Below are 19967 nucleotides of genomic sequence, written 5' to 3' on the forward strand. Positions count from 1 at the left end.
CGCTACCGTAAAAAAGTCTTATTAAACTATCCGTAATAGTCTTATTAAACGTTTACTGCAATCAGTCCTTTTAAGTTCTTTGATAACTGTTATGTACAGAAGTACACATGGTAATTTGGAGTATTTTCTCTAAAACTTTTGCACTATGTCCAGCTAGGAAATCGAAGATTGTGATTGTAATAGTGTGGATTCTAATCCTCATTCTTCGATATTTCAAGGCGCGCAGTTTTAAACGTTCAGTCAGTTTAAAAAATATTTCGATGAACATCGGAGGACACCCTTCACCTGTTTGCCATCGAGAAAAGCATAAACTGAAAGAGGCTGAAAAACACGCAAAAAGCTTTACCGGGAATTCGATTTTGTAACTGCCGATGATGCTTTGAAATATGTTAACGAAAAACGGCAGTACCAGAAGTAACTTTGCTGTGAAAAAATTATAAAAAAAGTACTTAAAGGTAGTGCCGAATGGTTGTGTACGGAGTAAAAGGTAGTGCTCAAAAGGTTGTGCACGGAATGAAAGGTAGCGCAAAAAGTTTGGGCACGGAATGAAAGGTAGTGCAAAAGGTTGTGTACGCAGTAAAAGGGTGTGAAAGGGAGTGTACGGAGTGGTCACCTTAATTTAATATTGTACTGTAAATCCTATCTAAACATTAATTTCCCTCAAACTAGCGCTGAAAACACCAAATTACAACCATAACACTTCCTCACTGCTATCTGGATAGGGAATCATGCCCAAAACGCAGACTGCGTTTCCGCGTTGTATCTGAATTGACAATCGCTGCCGGAAGAATTCTTTTGCCCGTTTTTGTCCGGTTGGGACTACTATTCCATTGCCGATCTTCTCTGCGAAGGATTCAGTACCATCTCCATAGGGACCGCAGATCTCAGCCGGCACATCTGAGTGGTTTTTGACTCGCTGACAGGTAAAACAATTTTACCAAACCCGCCAATTTTATCTTTATGAAGCACTTGGCATATTTCCGTCTTTCGGTATATTCTATACGATGTATTAATAATAAGGAAATCACTATAGCCATCCCTTTTCACCCCCGTTTTTCTTGCTACCATTTTCGCACCCTGTTCTTATAGCCACCCTTTTCAGCTATTAATTAAATAGAGACGCCCTATTTTGGTTTTTTATAGGCGCCCATTTAATTTTTTTTTAATTTTAAGATCTGTAATCTATTTAGGACAACGCGTGATCTTCAAGATATTTTAAGAATTGTTTCCCCACCCAAGAGTGGGACTGCTCGAATGATTAGTGGCCAAGCTCTGGACAGAAATGCAAGCAGTATTATCGGGCCGAGCAAGCACAGTAATTCGGGTATCTGAAAGTTTTTTCTCCGGTTTTCTTTAGCTTGCTGCGTATTATTAAAGGTTTTTCCGCGCATTCCTAACGTTTAACGTATTCAATGTGTAGTATTCGTACAAGTTTTGTGTCGTCGTATAAGTACAGACAGTACTTTGTGCGAACATTCACTTACTTACATTTAAAAAACAGGGTGTCTAAAAAGTAAATTAAATAATTAAATAAAGGGTGCTTATAATTAACGGGGTACTGCGAAAAAGGGATAGCTATAGGGTCACCATAACAATAATAAAGCATTGTGCGGTTGATTACAGCAAAGTTCTTGAAGCTACTGTACCTAATTATGACGGGGTTCTCTTACCTTTAAAGGTCGCACATAATTTTTATCCAACACAATCGCCGGAAAAATTAATTACAACAGTTCCTAGTTCCTCTTATTTCTATCACTTTGAGAGCCAACTACATGCGCCCCGCGCAGAAAACTACGCTTTTGCTCACTCAATCACACATTGGCCAATGTCCATGAAGCAGACTGGCATGGGATGTACCGGGTATGTCTAATCAATAGCTTACCAGTCATGGGTTGTATGTCTAATCGATAGCTCGGGCCAGCCAGAATGACGGTACAGGCCGGCTGGCAGCATACGCCAGAGCAGGATACATCGCTAATCGCTACACAAAAAGGAACGACGGTATGCCGTGCCGCGCTGCCAATTAGCAGTTGTGCGCTACGTTGCAACGAATTATCGATCGTCCAGGCCATCTAACAGCCAGTGTTCCACAGTTGTTACGATCATGTTATACGTGATACGCATTAAATAAGCCAGTTGAATCCTGTACAAAATATGGGTATACCGTAGATATAATATTATACATAATGCACATGAAAATATTATCTGTATCAGGAGTAACCTGACTTCGCTCAGAAAAATTAGTTGAATGTTTATTCTCTTAATATCCTCTTACAGGGAACACAGCTGCTTATCACTTGGATTTTCCCCGAATATTCCTGCTCAGAAGACGTTTATTTTCGGCGCTTATCGTTCATGAACCGTTGAGCCGTTCGCATCCAGCCATGTCTTCACCAAATGGTCCTCCAGTATCATTGAACTTAATTCCAACACCCTACCACTCCTTACAGAGAGCTTATGATCCTTTCTTAGTGGACATTATCGGCGACACCGGCACTCTCACCCCCGGGTACGTCTGCGACGTGTCCGTCGGGTGTCTCAGTGTGCAATCCACTTTCTGGGACCCCAACCCGATACGGGTGCCGTTCAACCGCTTGATAACGTGGTCGGTGGATGGATTCCGTGAAGACCCGGTATGGAATACAGACTCCTTATCCCCGAGCGAAGCGCTGATCAGTCGCGGTGTCGGTGAACCGGCGCAGTGGCAGAGCGTGCGCGTACTGCAGGAACACCGCTTTCAGAGCACGGTGATGATTTCCGATTGGTGGCTCGTGCTGGTGGAAGGCATCGACTGTCAACGCTATCTAATTAGCGAAGACCTGGCGAACCCGGCGTCCCAGCGTCTGCGATCTCTTCGCGCCCGCTATTCCAATGTCACACAGAAAACCTTTCGGAAGACGACCGTGCGGCTACCGGAGCGGATGGTCGGGGTGATGCGCGAGTGTATGTACCGCCGCAGTTTTTGGCTGTGCTGGTCGCGCGATACCCAGTCCAGAATTATCGACATGGTGAACAGCCGTCTGACAGTGTTGAGCCGAGGACCGTTGAGCACATTGGCCCAGAAGCACATTGATGACTTGCTACTATTAAGCGTCGACAAGTTGAAGACTCTGTTTTGGGTGCAGTCGTTTTTACTAGAAGCGCAACCGCATTTTATCAAATCTTTACTGAATAACATGATTGTGTTTATCGACGAAGAAGGTCAGTACGTCGTTTGAACATAGTAGTACGCTGATAAGTAATAAAAGGGGCTGACAGCTGCTTAGGCAAGTCCTCCCTGTACTTGTTGCCGCTGTGTCTGAACATGGGGCTTATGTACAGCGCCTCACTTACCCGTATTTAGTACCGCAACGTCATACTCCTTCCGGGTGTCAACAAAAAGTACCGGGATTCTCTGCCCGAGCCATTGACAGCAGCCCTGTACGTTTGTAATACGTACTCGTACAGTACTGAGTAAGTGTACGGCGTACCCACGATTTTATTTTCATTTAAAGAATTTTTTTTTAAATTGGCAGTAGCCACCAGGATAACGAAGACTGCAAGCGCCGGTACACTACTTGTTACCAGGGCACATACCGAGGCTATAAATTCAGAAAAATCTCGTTTTTTGCAGAAAGGTAGAACAACTATATAGGTTGCATAAAAAAATTATCTCATGTGCCATGGTCAACAGGGCGTAGCCAAAACAAAATTCAGAAATAAATTCTTCACTGTGCTATATCCTATAGGAAATGCTTCGCATCATACACTAAAAGACTTATAATACTGGACAATCAGTACGAAGGCAGCTTACTCATTTAAAATATATTTATCTGTGCTGCTCGCTTGATGTAATAGCTGTTTCCCTTTCTGCAGATTGTAGTTTAGATTCTGGATCGGTTTCCACTGCTCCTTACTTTAATTTGTGTCAACAGTTTGTTAACTAGTTACAAAATCTACTCGGTAGGTAACGCGTGCGTACCAACATGCGAAACATGCGTTGCACACCATTTACAAACTCGTTTCGCAGGCGGCTAAATTTGGAATGCTTCTGTGTGCTATGACTTACAAGTACTGTGTAGTACTATTCGAAAAGCTTCTTTATACGCAAATTAAAAAAAAACCGTTTAAAGTTTTACCGTATGACACGGTGCATTACCTGTAGGCTACAGCATAGTGTAGGATTTACTTTTAAATTTCGTTTTGGCCACGCCCATTGGCCATGGCACATGAATAATTTTTTTAAACATCCTACGTAGTTGTTCTACCTTTCTGTCAAAAATGAGATTTTTCTGAATTTATAGCCTCGGTATGTGCCCTGGTTAGTTAAAATTGAAACATTCCGAAAACAAAATCTCTATCTTCTCTTGGGTTAAAAGGTAACGTGCTCAATACAGCCGAGGCATTTCCTTTTACAACAGTGGCTTGTTGAAAACTGGGATCTCTACATTAATCATATTATTATTGGAAAAGGAAGGCGTTGGACCGTTGGTTAGGTAGCATCGTGGCCCGTGTGCTTCGGTTGAAAGTTGTGTGGGAAATAAGATTACGCTGTTAATGGATATCACCGTAACGACTAAAAAACTACCCAGAGATTAAATTTCTCACACTAAGAGGAAATTTTAATGTGATGTACGAGTGTACGTACGACATGTACGTATACAAGATTCTCGTGGCTCTGTTATGCTGCCTACCTAGCAACGCTATGGTGTATTTCCTGTGGTTGCTGTGTTATGAGTTCAGTTGCAACATCAGTGAAGATGCGTACTTCCAGTTACACACTGATACAGTCATACGTACTCTGCTACATAATATTAAAATATCACAGCATTCTAAAGGTTTCGAGAAACAAAGAACTCCAATCAATAAATTACGATTTGGCGCATTTACAGTAGCTAGCGTTGATTACGCGTCGCTCCTAACGTGGCAAGTAAATCGGTTGGATACTTCTGCCACTGTATGTTTAGAGTAGACCTTTAGCGTTATATTTTCGGTATCGGTATGGTACTATGCCTAAGCGTATAAAAATAAAGAATGAGCCATAATGCAATTGCTTAAAAGTCGAGACGCAGTACGTTTTGTCAGCCGCCGAATTGTATTGAAGTAATTTTACAGGATTCCCGGCGTCCACCATGATACAATTCGGTGACACGCCATTGCTGGTCCGAATCGAAGTGTTTTCCCATCTTGATCACTATGAGCGTCGGTGTTTACAAAGGTAGGTAGCCATCCATTGCGTATCATCTGTCAGATGGATGGTACGTGCTTATGTGAGGAGCTGAATGCAGCCTGCTATAAAATAGCATATGTATATTATGTGTAGATCATGTATACCACATTATGCAGCCATGTATAATACTGTATATATATTATGTATGTAAAATGTATGTGCATGTATATCTTTCTGTTGTTATTTTTATTCTTAAACACACATTTCTTACACAGTCTAAAGAGACTTCACTTAATGCACAGCATCAACTGACTCATGTATATTATGTGTATATGGATATTATGTATGTATATTATGTGCTATGTATATTATACCTACAGAATACTACCGCAGTTTTTGGCTAGGTGCAAAACTATACCCATACTACATACCCTACCTAAAAATTTAGCTAAAATTATTTTGATTAGAAACCTGCAGTAATTTGTTTTGCATTTTGCATACTTTTATGGCTGAATTAATCTTTTACTTGGGTTGGTTAGAGTTTCGATCAGCTGGCAAGCAATCCTACAGTGTCCGTTTCTGCGCACGGACGCCATAATTCCATATCGAGATCAGGAATCCCCGCATCATCTCGTCCAGCGAATACAAATGTCCGTGACAACCACCACGCGCACCGTGTATCTACAGGGACCATGGTTTGATTTCCTCGAACCAATGGCCGTGTTATTTTCCTATATGAATATCCGCCTACCCTGGCTGGTGATGGTGGATAACGAGTGCAACGTCCGGGATTTTCTCAACTGGGACGCTAACCGCCTCACGAGCGCCCTGTCGCAGATCTGCCGCAATATTGCTTTTAAACGCTATTCCTGCTACCGGCATCTACATGAATTTCTCCATGGAGCGCCCGTCGAATTTGATTACCGAACAAAGCTCAGTATTTTCATTCCCGGTTTTGCCTACTCTGTCGCTAAGGAATCGGAATGCGATGTCCAATTAGCGCTTTCTAATCACCTGGATGAAATTATCCAACCATTGGAATCCTTCAAGTATCTTCTTATACAAGCGTGTATTGCGGATTTAAACCAGATTTTTGAAAAGCCCGGATGGAAAGAATGTTACTGGACAACTTTTCTTTTGTGCTTCACTAAGTATGTGACCGGGGCTGAGGCTGAGGCTGAGCTGGGGCTGAGTAAACACACTCATAAGTCTTTTCTGAAAAATTTCTTCTGAATATTTTCAGATGGAGAGTTCAGCCACCGAGGTCTTTAGACCACGCTACACGATTCCCTTTCGCACAACTGCCCCGAAAAAACTTGGTGTTACATACGCTGAGTATGTGGACAAAAGCAGTGGACAATCAGCTGTCCAGCGAGGGATTTCTATAAGAACCGTTTGCTGTCCGTCGCCGCTGTTCGCACCCCGGACATTTTCAAATACTGTATTTCTCCGTTTTCACAATATAGACACATGGTATTTCTCCGTGTTGCTCCACATGACAAAAACTGTTCGAAATTTGGTCACATAATGATTGTTGTTTTTGTACAAGCTTGTACAAGATATTAGTGCAACATTTTCAAGTTTTGCTAATGCGTAATGTAGGGAATACCTATCTCTGACGGCCGTACCTGAATTCATATTGTGAAAGTGTCAGGGTTGAGAATAAAGGTCGAAGTACGAAAAAACATGGATACGGTATCGCTCGCCAATTTGTACAAAGTTGCGAGCTACTGTTTTCATTAATTGTATCGATTATTCATTACACACAGCAGTGATTGCGCATGACAATGATGACATAATGGGTGTAGTTGTTTTCAGGTGCACCACTCCAGATCTAGAACTAAGCCACATTGTTTACAAAGCACTACGAGCACAAAATAACAGTAAGTTTAGGAATTAGTTTAATAACCCGCTAATACATACCTCTGTGCAATAGAAACTGCAGCAGCACACTGGTGAACCTCGATCACATGAATTTTGACGGTAGCGTCTATCTATCGAAATTCAACGGGGCAACGCGGTGTCCGTTCTCGGAACCATGGATATAAAGGACCACTTGAGAGAAATTTTTCTGTTATAGTCAGTCTTGCTTATATTAAAAAAAATTCACAATGTGTCTGGTTTGTGCTAATAAAGATGTACATAATCTCTTCAAAAAATATAAACCAGGGAATGCACGATTCCAGGTCAGAGTTGGAAGACTCCCGGAACTGCGGCCCACCTAATAATAAGCTGGACTGCAACGGACGTACTCGTCTTTGGAAAACCGGCATCTTTTATATCCTTTAATGGTTGAAACGTTAGGTGTTTTCGGCCCGTCTTCAAGCGAATGCTTTCATGGGCCAAAAAACTGGTAAAATTCCTGGGGAAGCGCGATCCACTGCTTTCGTTTTAGTTTGGGCTGTCATTATTAACAGCGTTGTCAGGTACAGAGTACGGTGGTACGCTACCTTCCAGCTCCAGGGAGGGTAAAGATTAGGTTGTTTTCTTATGTTTAACATTTTAACTGCAAAGAAGATTGTCCACGTTTGCACTAACTATGGTAGTATAAACTATAATGTGATGTGTTAATGTGAGACATAACACGACTGGCCTCTAGCAAGTCTGCTGCGCCGATTTTCTGGTTTCTCTACCTGATTGCTTGTCCGTACCATCATGTTGTCTAGCTTTATAAGTCACAGTCTCTGACTGTGAGAACACGTCTTCATCTAGTCGCTCCGTAAACAACACGGTTCTCTCCTAATACAACCCTTTAACATGGTTACATTGGTCTGCTAAGCACGTTCAAATTAGCATGTAAAAATTTAGGCTCTCTGCGCAGTAAGTGACCGCCTAAGACTAGTTATACGTACTAATATTGCTGCAATGGCAGACAGTAGCCTGCCGTTGTGACTGTACTTGTACATATGACTGGTTATTCAAACATAAAAAAAAACCTTCCTGCAATAAATACCATGTCGTGACACGTAAAAACGGGCAAATATACGAGTACCAAGAGTCCCATCCGTACGCATGACGTTGCCAGATTCACACTGCAGTACTAACATAAACACTGTATCGCAACGCTTAATTCAATGATTGTTATCAAGAGGACTCGTACAGTAAAACCTGCCTCTACATGCACATGGTAAACAAATACACCTGGAACGTAAATACACTGGAACTTGAACCGGCGCATCCCGTAGACTATAACCTAGGGGGGGATCCTGCACACCTGCATAACAAAAATTTGAGAACGGCTGCACCGTAGGTGTATTTACAATTAATTACCAGATTCTACTGTACACGTAACACCAGTTCAACATGGGATTTCTGCATTTTTTTACGAGACTACCTAGTGTATCTTACAGCGCAGCGGAAGCGGAACACGGACAACGAAGTGATGTCCAGTGTTGGTCGCCTAATCGCGGAAACGCGTGGCAGTGGAACAACCCAGTTTCATAGCGTATCGGATCCCAGTGGCGCCGAGTCACTGTATGGTACAACTATACAAGGTACACGGGCGTGGTGTACGATTGCTGGGAGGACGCTACGATGGTGGTGGTCGTCGGCAAAACTGTCAAGACAAATTGTATGGCGAACCCCGGTAGGCTGCAGCCCATCAGGAAGTATCCGTTACGCAGGAGATAAGAAACGCAGCGCGAATTTAACTTTCGAACAGCAGACGCTACATCATGCAGTGTACAGACTGTACAGAGGGGATAAGCCAGCCACTATTCCGTCCGTGCACTGCTTGATGTTACGACTTTTGCGCAGTTGTACTTATTCAATAATATTATGTAATCTGTCCACCATGAACTACACAAGTTGAGCTTAAAACAACGATTTTAATATATATGGCCTATCGTTCACATAACGCATCCAGTATCTGGATTCGTTCATGCAAAGCGTGCGTCTGCGTGCGAACCGAGAGAACGAATTGTCTGTTTGGATGGAGAGTGAATTTTAATCCGGAGGTGCTCTATGAACAATGCGTGCGCGAACAACGCAGATTTACCGGTCAGTTGGTAACAATCACCGGAATCTAACAAATCTAATCGAAATCTAACAACGTGCTACGGTGATACAATCTGAGCATTGAAGCGTACAGTGCAGATTACACGGGAGAAGCGAGAGTCGCGTTGACTGCGTTAACCAGGTAGTTATAATTACGCTGGCTGTGTCACTTTCACTGGTTGTCGGTATTACGGATTTGCTGTGCTTCGACTGGTCGCACAGCGGTCACTCCAGTGTGTATTATACTTCGATGTTGACCGCATAACGGACAGTTCCACCATGCGGATTCGTGTATCGGACACCAGAGACAGAGTGTGCTCCGCGTTGTTCCACATTAGAAAAGTTGATCATTTTTTAATTATTCTCGTATACAAGCTTGTTTAAGAACACTATGTACCGTGCGACCAATGTTTTTATCGGCTGTTTATTCGAGTAACGCGCTGCATGCGTGGTCGATTTATGAAAACATATACGCAGAATGACCGGATTTTGAGGCACATCGAAGTGTTGGTCTTTTTGCGTGGAAAATCTCACGATCGGATAATCAGCGATTTATTCGCGCAATAGATTAGCGTCATTTGGGTAAAATTCCTGTCTGATTGTATAACGATGTCGTTAGCGGCGGGATCTCCCCGACCGCATTCCTCCGGGACCCATCAGCATTCCACAGCACAGTGGCTAAACAATCAGCCAATCAGAATAACGAACGCGCTGAAGGACGCTCCAGCATTCCCGCTCCACAAACGCAAGTTCCCTTATTTTGCCGGCATTTGTTGTGTAACAATCTAACGTACTTGTATACAGTGGCGTGTATATGACTCATCCATCGCCGTGTTTGGAATGCCGACGCCGGCATAACTTCCGCAATACAACCGGCAACAGTTACGTTTGACAAGTGTTTTTTCTATTCACTCTCTCTCGCTCTCGCCAGTCACGACAGCGCTGATCAATTCAATACGCTGATCGATCGCCGCGGCAGTTGAATGAATATTAACCAGCGCGCATATGTCCAATGAATTCGCCATTGATTTGACCAAGTGGATTGACATTACACGCGGATCATCGCCGGATTAAAACGCGCGCGTTTATTATATCCGTACATATCGGAGTGAACATATCAGTTGACCACTGCGTCGCCTGTTGAAAAATTCAGACGGACGTTTATCCTTATTACGGGATTAATTTCGGTTAATTTTTTGGCTGGAAAATTGTTTTTTAATCGCTGGGAAAATGGTGCGGGATTGTATGTGCTGCGATCTGATGACCGGCTGCAAATTGGCAGCGATATATACCATCGTAAGTCAGCGGATTTTATTTTTTATAATTTTCCTCAGTTTAACTAAATTATTTTTTGCGTTTCTTTATTATCAAAATAAATTATCCATTTTTCAAATTTTTTTTTGGCAAGCAGTGAACTTGGTAAATATTTAAAATATTAGTTAATCATTGGTATTCAACTTTATGTTTTATTTTCTGCAGTTAAACGAAGGTTGTTTTTCCGTTTACATATTTTAATATTTAAAATAATGGTTTGCTGTCGGAAAATATTTAAAATATCGTTAATTAATTTTTTTAAGCTCTGCGATTTTAAATTTTATATTGTTAAGTTAGAAAAACTTTTTTTATTTATTCTAGCAATAAAATTAAATATTTGTTTCAAACACAATTTTTGCAAAATTCGGCGCGAAAATATAATTTAAATAATCGCAAATTTGGTTCAGCTGATAAGAAGAAACAAGTGTAAGTTTCTTATTAAGCGAACGAGAGAAATAGAAAATGTCATTATGTTTTATATTTGAATTTTTGAAAATATGGAGCTTTTATCGTCGCTTCGAAATCTGTGTTTGATTCCGGCGTGTTGACAGGAATATGAAAAAATGTAAACAGTTGATAAAGTGCTTCCTTGTCGGTAGCGGAATTTGTGCGTGATAGTGAGCGAGCTTCCGATGAATTTGGTTTCCTTGGCTGATCATGCACTGCCGGCGTCGAACAGCTGTGAAATCAAATCAGGACACCGTAGCGATGCGTGTATATTGCATAGTCATAGACACATCGCCGGTGCAATATGGGCGATTTCGGTTTATTTTTGATGGATCTCGGGGGAAATTGGGCGAAAATTATTGATGATCGAGGTTAATAGATGTGGAAAGCTGCACAGCCGATATATGCACAGATCGAATTACACTGACATGTGAAATTTTATTAGCCGGCGAAGGAAACATGCCGGCAGCCGGAAACTGTACAAAATGTTTCTTGCATATGTTTTTAAATATTATCGGTCTTGTCGGCACATTTGGGTTTTTTCCTATACGTGAAGTCAAATCACCCATTACCTGCATTTAAAATTTAATTTAAAAAATTAAGAAATAAATTATCCAAATGGCCTAGATAATAAATTAATAATTTAATTAAATACATTTCTCTTATTAACTGCATATACAGATACAGAATACATATAAATTATTTTTTAAAAAATGCGAAATAAAATTTACCTGAATAATTGATACAATGACGAATTAATTTCGCATTAGTTGCTTACCGATTAAATTTTTTTATATATGAGGCAAAATTTGCGTGGGTGTCAAAGCTAATTATGGTACACTGCTGTCAAAAATTTTAGAAAAAAAACGTAATTTAAAAGCAAAATCTGTTTGTTGCATTTTCGATAAACATGCTGCCAAGTGCCAACACGGATTGTGAATAAACTTGCTGTTTACTGATTTATTTTAATTTAAATCTTACATCAGCTGCACACAAACACAGCTCAAATAAATTTAAAATAAAATTCGTTTCGATAAAAAGAATTAATTAATAATTTACTGCTAGTAGAGAATACTGATTAAACGCCTTTCTAAAGTCTATTTATGTGTTTTTCGAATAAACAGCTTCCTATCATGATCTATAAATAATTTTGCATTGATTATTGGTACAATAGTTTATAAATTAAAATAAATCCCAAAAAAATGTGTTTCCTTAGGAACAACATAATCACTTATACTGTAATTTAGTCCACCTAAACGGTTTTATAAAAATCTATTTATAAGATTTAAGATTAAGCAGCTCTTACTATGCTGTATACATGTAAATAATTTTGTATTTATTGCTGGCATAGGTAAAATTAAAAATCGCCGATAAATTAAAAGCTGGCCGAATTCTGCTGTGCTTATTGTGGTGGAGGGTACTAGGAGGAAGCGATTAAGGTTAAGCCGTGTGGAGGGCGTCAAGTGGGTTCAGGTTGCCGGCGAGTGGCGCTCGACGACGCTGGGGGCTATATAATACAGTAGAACAGACCGATGAAGAATGCGCGGGCCGGGATGACCATGTACGGAAATGCACACGTATAAACACTGTGTGTGCGGCGCATAACAGCCATCAGCAACATTAGCCTAATCGCCCTTGTGCGTGCCCAACAACAACAACACACACCGGCTCATGACGCTGACGCGATGGTATTAGGCCGCGCTCGGGTTACGTAATTACACACTTCGCGCAAAGAAAGGATTCCATTCATCATCGTTGGACTAGTTTTTCTCCTCCATGCGGGGCGATTAATCGTCGCTGGAACGGCGGTTTTTCAGTTGCGAAAATATTTCCAAATTGATAAGACTGCGTTATTATAAAGAAATTATTTTTCGGCAAAATTTTGCGGATTAAAAAACTAAACAAAATTACGGATTAAAATCTTAAAACAATTTTGCGGATTAAAGTACTAAAAAAAATTTGGCGGATTAAAAAAAATTTATTGCGCATATTTGCATATACAGTAATTGCAAAACATTTGCACATACTAAAAAATTTGCACATATTGCGCTTCTTCATAATTATTTAGTATTTTCACCAGAATAATTTAACAAAATTTTAATCCGGTCACTTAAAAATCATGCGGTTAAAAACCTTTAAAAAATTTTCTGTATTGAATTTCCCCTTTAATAATTTTAATAATTTAATCTGTATATTTACTTCATAATTTTTGTTCTGTAATACTAAAGCATTTTTATGAGAAATTATTTTAATTTGAATTTTTTATTGTTCTGAATAAGGTTTTGAATATCAGAAACGACGCAACGCACTTAATTTTTCCGGTATATTTTGCACACGCCGGCTCCTCGGTATTTTGAATTTATGAAAAAAAAACTGCCTTCAGTTTTAGCGGTTTCTGTACATGATCTCGGAAGTCAGAACAATTTATTTAATTACTTCACAAACCGTAGGTTCTTATTACTGTATTAAGCGCTGTTATTTTAGTTGTTAATATTTTTAATAAATATGTTATATGTTAAAATAACAGTCCTCTAATTTACGTGGTGTTTGTCGATATGTTTTGCATTGCCGGCTGTTTGATATTTTAAAATGGGGAAGAAAACAGTCTGCTCCTTTTTTTTACCGATTTCCTCTTGGCGATCAATACAATCAATAACTGTCTTTAAATGAACAATGTTATTGTATTCATGAGAAGTCGGCAAACACTGCGAGCAGACCAGTACCGAGCCACAATACCACTTCCGGTCGACAGGCAGACATGTCGTTCCTACACAGTGTACACACAGTTCGATTGATCGATCGCACGCTAGACAACGCTGGGAACACACGCACCGCACATATATCGCACAACATCCAAACCGGCATCCAAAAGACACCCGCCACGCAGTGAAAATAGCTGCAACTATGGCTTGACTTATTGCGTAATAAAGCCCGGATTATAGTGGCAATCGGCGAGCAGTGTGATGGGTTTGGATGCGTTTTATGGCGGGTGATAATCAGGTTTTGCTTATGCAACCGCGTGATGCGCCGGCGAAATTGCAACAAGCGCCGATTGAAGTGTAGACTGTATACAACTTCAAGTCGAAGATTGTGTTGACATTTTCGCATCTTTGGCACTGGTTCAGTCGCTCCTTTTTGTGAATCGTTAACAGTTTTGTGTGAAAAAAAATAAGAGAAAATGACCATAAAAAATCTTTAAATATTCGACAATAAGTATCGATTGAACTGCCTTCAAATACACGAGCAATTTTAAATAAAAATATAAATAAATAATATTGCTGAAAATGATGCCGAAATCAAAAAACAAAATTTTATTTTGTGTAAAATTTGTTCATTTTTTTGACTTTGTTCTTTTTTTTTAAATTTGCAACTTATTTTTTAGATTATATTTTTAAATTTTATAATAATTTATTCGTTCTGTAAGTAGCTTTTTGTTAAAAATTATATTTTTAATTTCTAGATAAATTAGACATAATTCTGAAGAAAAGATTAAACAACAAGAACTCACTGAACAAGCAAATTGTAATTATTTTTGCTTTGCAGATTATTGGCTTGTTGGATGCGATTTTTATAATTGCCTTTAATTTCCTTGGCCATTTGGATTACGCTAGTAAGCTGATCCAGTAAAGGCTGGATTACGTTGCATAACCGGCAACTTTTTATTTACAGTGCTGCACATCATAACGCTAAGCGCCGCCTTCTTCCTGATCCTGGGCGGGATCATCCTGTACGTGTCCATCTACAGGCGGCAGGAATCAGGTCAGCCACTTAATAATCCGCTTCTAACGACAAAAAATAACCAAGTGAATTGTTGTAGGTTTACTTGTCTATTTGATCATCGCTGTGCTGTACGCGTTCATCCGCGGCACCATGATCATCATGAGCATCTATTGGCTGTGCGTCTACGACAAGTATGTGTTTGTATAATTAATCGGCTGAATTAGCGTGCAAGGTTGTCATTCGCGTTTCCCGCTGAGTGCAATTTTAAAGCCGTGTTTTGTCTCTTTGCAGTGACTGGGACATTCAGGTGAGACACTGAGCAGACAGACTGATAGAGAGGCAGACAGAGCGAGCATTTAGACCGGCTATTTCACGTGCGATACTGGAACTGACAGACTGATATACGGAGCAGACAGAGCAAGCGTTTAGACCGGCTATTTCACGCGCAACACTGAAGCACACAGACTGTTTAACCAGCCAGACAGAGCGAGCCATTAAGCCGGCTATCTGATGCTGTGGTCAATGTCGCTGACCGATGTGTTGACACATGTATTTGCCGGCGTGTTATTCGATTAGCTCAGCCTGTCAGCGGCGATCGATTTATGAAGTGTGCGCATTTAATAATCATAACAACGATTACCTATTCTATCTGTGTCTCTTGTAGAAGCCGCATGCCGGCATTATTGTCCGGCTGATATTGCACATCATCGGTGTCATCTTGGACAGTTGGGCCATTACTTCAGGTAGATTGATGCACAGAGCGATTAGTCCTTCGACTTTAGCACGACTTGCTTTTAACTTGTTTTTCACTTCGCTGTAATTACCAACACAAATCGAAATAGTGGAAGTTTCTATCTTATTTTTCACTGCGCTGTAATTTTTTTACATTAATCTTAATTTTTTTAATTTATTTTATTTATTTTATTAAGTAAATTTATAACAGGCTTAAAATATTCCATTCTGTTAACTTCGTTTTTTAGGAAATTTTAACACCTGATGACAAAATAACGTCACCGTAAATTTCCAAGCATTAAAATACGAGAAAAATTCAAAGTGCATTTTGCAAACGAGCTTACTGTGGTTGCAGTGCTGTCCCTCTTCCGCTACGTCAAACACCCGGAGCAGCTGCAGAAAATCTAAGACGAAAGCGCGCTTAACTCGCGAGAGGGCAGCACCGTTCCTCGGCCTATCGTAGTGAGGCTGGATTTTTTTTAACCAAAGTCAGTGTTGGGAGAGTTGTGTGTTATTTCTGGTCTGGGATAGTTCTGTTCGGGACTCGGTTGAATGCCGTGGATTTTTACTCGAAAAAATACTTGTTAACCAAATACTGTACTAAACAAAAATTAATTGCTTTAATCTGCAAGGAAATTAAATGGTTCGGGATCATGTCTTTGCACCGGGTACGATGCTTTTTTCGAGGACACATAAAAACAGTCCAACCAGACCCTGAAGCAGAGACTCAGTGTAACTTTAATATGACACAACGTCCCGCATCGGTGTGTGATTAGGCGAAGTGTGTTCCGTACCGAACCAATGTGCTGCGTTATTTCGTTTCCTTGCACACGAATTTTTGCGGAATTGTAAAATGTGTATGGGTAATTCATTGGTAAAAACGTAGTAAATTACAGAAAATTGTAACACAAAAACCGCTGCAGAATCTGCATCAAGAGGCTCCGCATCAACACAGCAATTCGGTAAAGTAAGTAGCAAGCCATTTAAAAACAGTAAGAGGAAAACCAGATCATTATGAGTGAAGGAGTAAACGAATCGCACCACATTCCTGAATAACATTATATTCGTGAAAAAGCGTCCCGTATACTTAGAACATTATCCAATAGCCATTACGACAATTCCGATTGCGTGGGCTGTCAGATATGACACAGAAGCAGATGGAAAATGGGGCAAAATATGCCTTTATTGGTAACAATAAAGCAACCACAAACAAACACAGAAAAAGCCAATGCGGCATATGCTGTGGAAAGTAGCTGCCAGCGAGCTCGTGAGAATCGTGATAATGATTCAGCGTGCTGCAGGTATGCAACAGCTGATGCCGTAAAGCATGGAATCGCTCGTAAGCGCTGGGCTACGCCCCCAAGAGTGCAGAAATACGCTGATTGGTCAGCGTAGACAAAGTATACGCTGAGTGAGCAGCGTAATAGCGCGGCACGAATGGAGTAGCCATGTGCGGGCGGGCGACAGAGCAAAGCCACAAGAGGTGTCTACCGCCTCGAGTGTGCGGTCTCTGACATGCCTCTGGGCGGGAGTGGGAGCTCCTGCGAGCACCTTCCGACTCTGCCCCTGACCAACCCGGTAGGGTGCCAGGATCCGATACCCGGTAGGGCCGGATGCCACTTTGTCTCTAAACCCGGTAGGGTCGCTTCCTCCAGACCCGCGGTGCAGTGCACCGAACGGCCGAAATCTGGAGTGCACTCTGGTTGCTGGGGGTTCCAGTGTGGTTTGAAGGCTTGGTTGGTCGAACAGGTATAAAAATAAAGTTTATAAGGCTCATTGGTTAAACATCGAAATAGAAAAATCACAATTTCGGTGAGAATTAAAGAAAGTAAGATCATAGTTAGAGATCCCAAAGCCAATTCCTTTGGTTATTTGGCTAAATAAAAACATCAATTCTTTGGTTAATAAGTCTAGAAAAACCAGGTATGGTTAAAAAACTAGACGTAAAATAGCTCATTCCGACTAGGGTTACCACAGGGCCACTTTTGTCCACACGGGTCCTAGTCAACGGTCCGCTTTATCCGGTAGGATTGGTCTGGTCCTGTAGATCCGGGGCGACGGTTCCCAGAGATGTCCACAGGGGTCCAGTAAAGTAAATCCAGCGGTGCGGTATATGGAAGGCACTATTGCTTTTGCAAGGACAGGTTGTCCCCTTCCTGGTTCAAGTATGGTGGACCCAGCCCGGTTGGGCGGTCCATGGTGGGCCAGAGTGATGCCTCTGGGCAGGAGAGGTGCTCTTGTGACCAAATTAGTGTGCTTGGACCAATTCTGTTAGGATGGCCATGCTTTGGTCTGACATGCCTCTGTTGGACCTGACCCGTTAGGGTTGTCCCTGGTGTAGCATGGGTCTCTAACTTGGACCGGTTTGGCTTTGCATGCCAGTTCGGTCATGCGCCTAGGTCCAAAAATCTTCTAAGTCCAAGAGGGCCACAATGGAAAAATTTTCTAAGTCCAAGGACCGAAGTGGTGTAATGGACCAAACCCGTTGGGGCGGTCCAAACTCGGTCTCTGACATGCCTTAGGCGGGATCCTAGGTTCCATTGTGATGGGGCTTGCCTCTGGCGGGTGCGGGACACGGAAGTCCTATGTGGCCAGGTTTGGCGCTCCGATGTGGACTTAGTCGTTTTTTGATGAGCCACGTCGTTGGACGGGCCAAAAGACTTAGTCGATTTTTGGTGGGCCACGTCGTTGGACGGGCCAAAAGACTTAGTCGATTTTTGGTGGGCCACGTCGTTGGACAGGCCAAAAGACTTAGTCTTTTTCGACGGTCCAAAATTGATGACGGGCCAAATGGACTTAGTCGCTTTTTCGACGGTCCAAGGTGTATGGCGGGCCAAAAGGACTTAGTCGTTTTTTCGACGGTCCAAGGTGTATGGCGGGCCAAAAGGACTTAGTCGTTTTTTCGACGGTCCAAGGTGTATGGCGGGCCAAAAGGACTTAGTCGTTTTTTCGACGCCCAAGGTTGATGGCGGGCCAAAGTTGCAGACTCATTGAGTCTGGTCCGTCTCATTGGCCGTGGGCCATAAGTTAACTACCATGTCCGATGAGTCAGATAGGCAATTTTCCCTGAGACCGTGGCCATAACAAAATTAAGTGGCTTCTGACGAAAACGTCAGGTTAGCCGGGCCAAACTCCAAAAAAATTAAGTTGTGGGCGCCGGTAGGCGTTTTCCACAAAGGAGTCGGTCTTCTGACTAGAAGCATCCTCATTTGGCCTCGAGGCGGTGCATCTTTTGGATGGGCCTCTGGGCGGTCCGTGGTGAGGATGTTGGACGTGGCATACAAAGTGGGTGTGCCACAACTTCTATGTGGCTCCCTTACTCACTTGTCTCGGTTGCCTGGTATGGCAACTAAACTCGTGAGCCGCGTATGGTCCGTTGGACACACAGCGGGCCTGGTCCAACTTCTATGGGCCAGGACTTGGCCTTGGCTTGTCGCAACTTCTATGCGGGCCAGGCAGATCCTTGGCTTGTCGCAACTTCTATGCGGGCCAGGATCGATCCACGGCTTGTCGCAACTTCTATGCGGGCCGTCGCCGCCTTCTGGGCGCTGGATCCTTTCCATGCCGGTGAACCGGGCCTTGCGCCAAGTTCGGTCCGGTGGACTCCGACGGATGGTCTGGGATGGCCGAGCCAAATTCATGGTCCCAGCCGCTAAGCCAGAGCCAATCCGGGGAATCCGGTTAAGATCCAGGGATTAAGGTCCGGTAAGGTAGACGATACATGGCTGTAAGCCACGTTTGTTGGGCGAGGGTAACAACCGTTGGATTGTACCCATTATGGTGTTCAAGTCCGGTTCAGCTGATGCCGGTCCAATTTTTAGGGCCGACATGCAGGAATGGCCGTTGGCCTATTCTTGCCCTTTTTGTCCGGCTTGGTCGCCGTCGCCCAACCCTGGGTTGAGTGGGTCGACGACGCTTTCCTCCATGTCCGCCAATTCCTGTTCAGTCAGGTTATGTTGATGTTGGCTGGAGGTGCTGGTCGGCTGGACTTCTGGGCCAGACTGTTCGGCCTGGGTCTGGACGTGTGCGGACGATCCTGTTGAGGATCGTTGGGTGCGAAACTTCGTTGGAAGTTTCCGCGCTGCCGTTCGGTTAACGAACGCTTCCGCTCCGTCATCGAAGTCCGTTGGATGTCGATAACGGTAGTCCTTGGAGCGACTCCTGAAAACATTCAGGGCGCTCTGGATTTTGACTCCCGCTTCGATTTCATGAATTTGATTTCCAAGGAGGGCCACCTGGGTCAGTAACCGAGGAATGATTGTCCCCTGCCGATAGGCAACTTCAAGTTCCCAGTGGCACCGTAGGTGTCCGAGTCTAGCGGCGAAGATGCGTATCATCGTGCCGTTGTACGAGTAAGCGTACGTTCCTGGGACATCCTTGTGATCGGCCGGCGTGCATGGGATTTCCATGGCGGCTCTAGAGGCTGCGACTATACAACTGGCGTTTGCGTCCGGTAGGACAAACTGGGCCAGGTACTTGACGACGTCAAGTTGGTCGTCCTTTATGTGCAGTTGGCACAAGTCGTTCCAGTCCGGTCTGGTAACGGGCTGTCCAAGTAAGTTCACGTCCGTGATGCTCGATAGAGCATTATCACGGATCATGGGGTAGC

General features: G+C 42.6%; 2 protein-coding genes across 2 annotated transcripts; both read left to right on the plus strand.

Annotated features, from left to right (window-relative positions):
- Nucleotides 1-2148: 2148 nt before the first annotated feature.
- LOC129598401 (uncharacterized) lies at nucleotides 2149-6726 on the plus strand. The gene is made up of 4 exons (XM_055496294.1): nucleotides 2149-3201; nucleotides 5095-5197; nucleotides 5689-6300; nucleotides 6393-6726. Exons 1-4 carry the CDS (start codon nucleotides 2385-2387, stop codon nucleotides 6535-6537), a joined length of 1677 nt encoding a protein of 558 aa, XP_055352269.1. The 5' UTR covers nucleotides 2149-2384; the 3' UTR covers nucleotides 6538-6726.
- A 3287-nt stretch (nucleotides 6727-10013) lies between these two features.
- On the plus strand, nucleotides 10014-16015 carry LOC129598400 (uncharacterized). The gene is made up of 7 exons (XM_055496292.1): nucleotides 10014-10441; nucleotides 14450-14516; nucleotides 14576-14665; nucleotides 14724-14817; nucleotides 14918-14933; nucleotides 15291-15369; nucleotides 15714-16015. Exons 1-7 carry the CDS (start codon nucleotides 10376-10378, stop codon nucleotides 15764-15766), a joined length of 465 nt encoding a protein of 154 aa, XP_055352267.1. The 5' UTR covers nucleotides 10014-10375; the 3' UTR covers nucleotides 15767-16015.
- Nucleotides 16016-19967: the final 3952 nt, after the last annotated feature.

Source organism: Paramacrobiotus metropolitanus, unplaced genomic scaffold (assembly GCF_019649055.1).
Source record: "Paramacrobiotus metropolitanus isolate TYO unplaced genomic scaffold, Prichtersi_v1.0 Parri_scaffold0000121, whole genome shotgun sequence".
Classification (NCBI taxonomy): domain Eukaryota; kingdom Metazoa; phylum Tardigrada; class Eutardigrada; order Parachela; family Macrobiotidae; genus Paramacrobiotus; species Paramacrobiotus metropolitanus.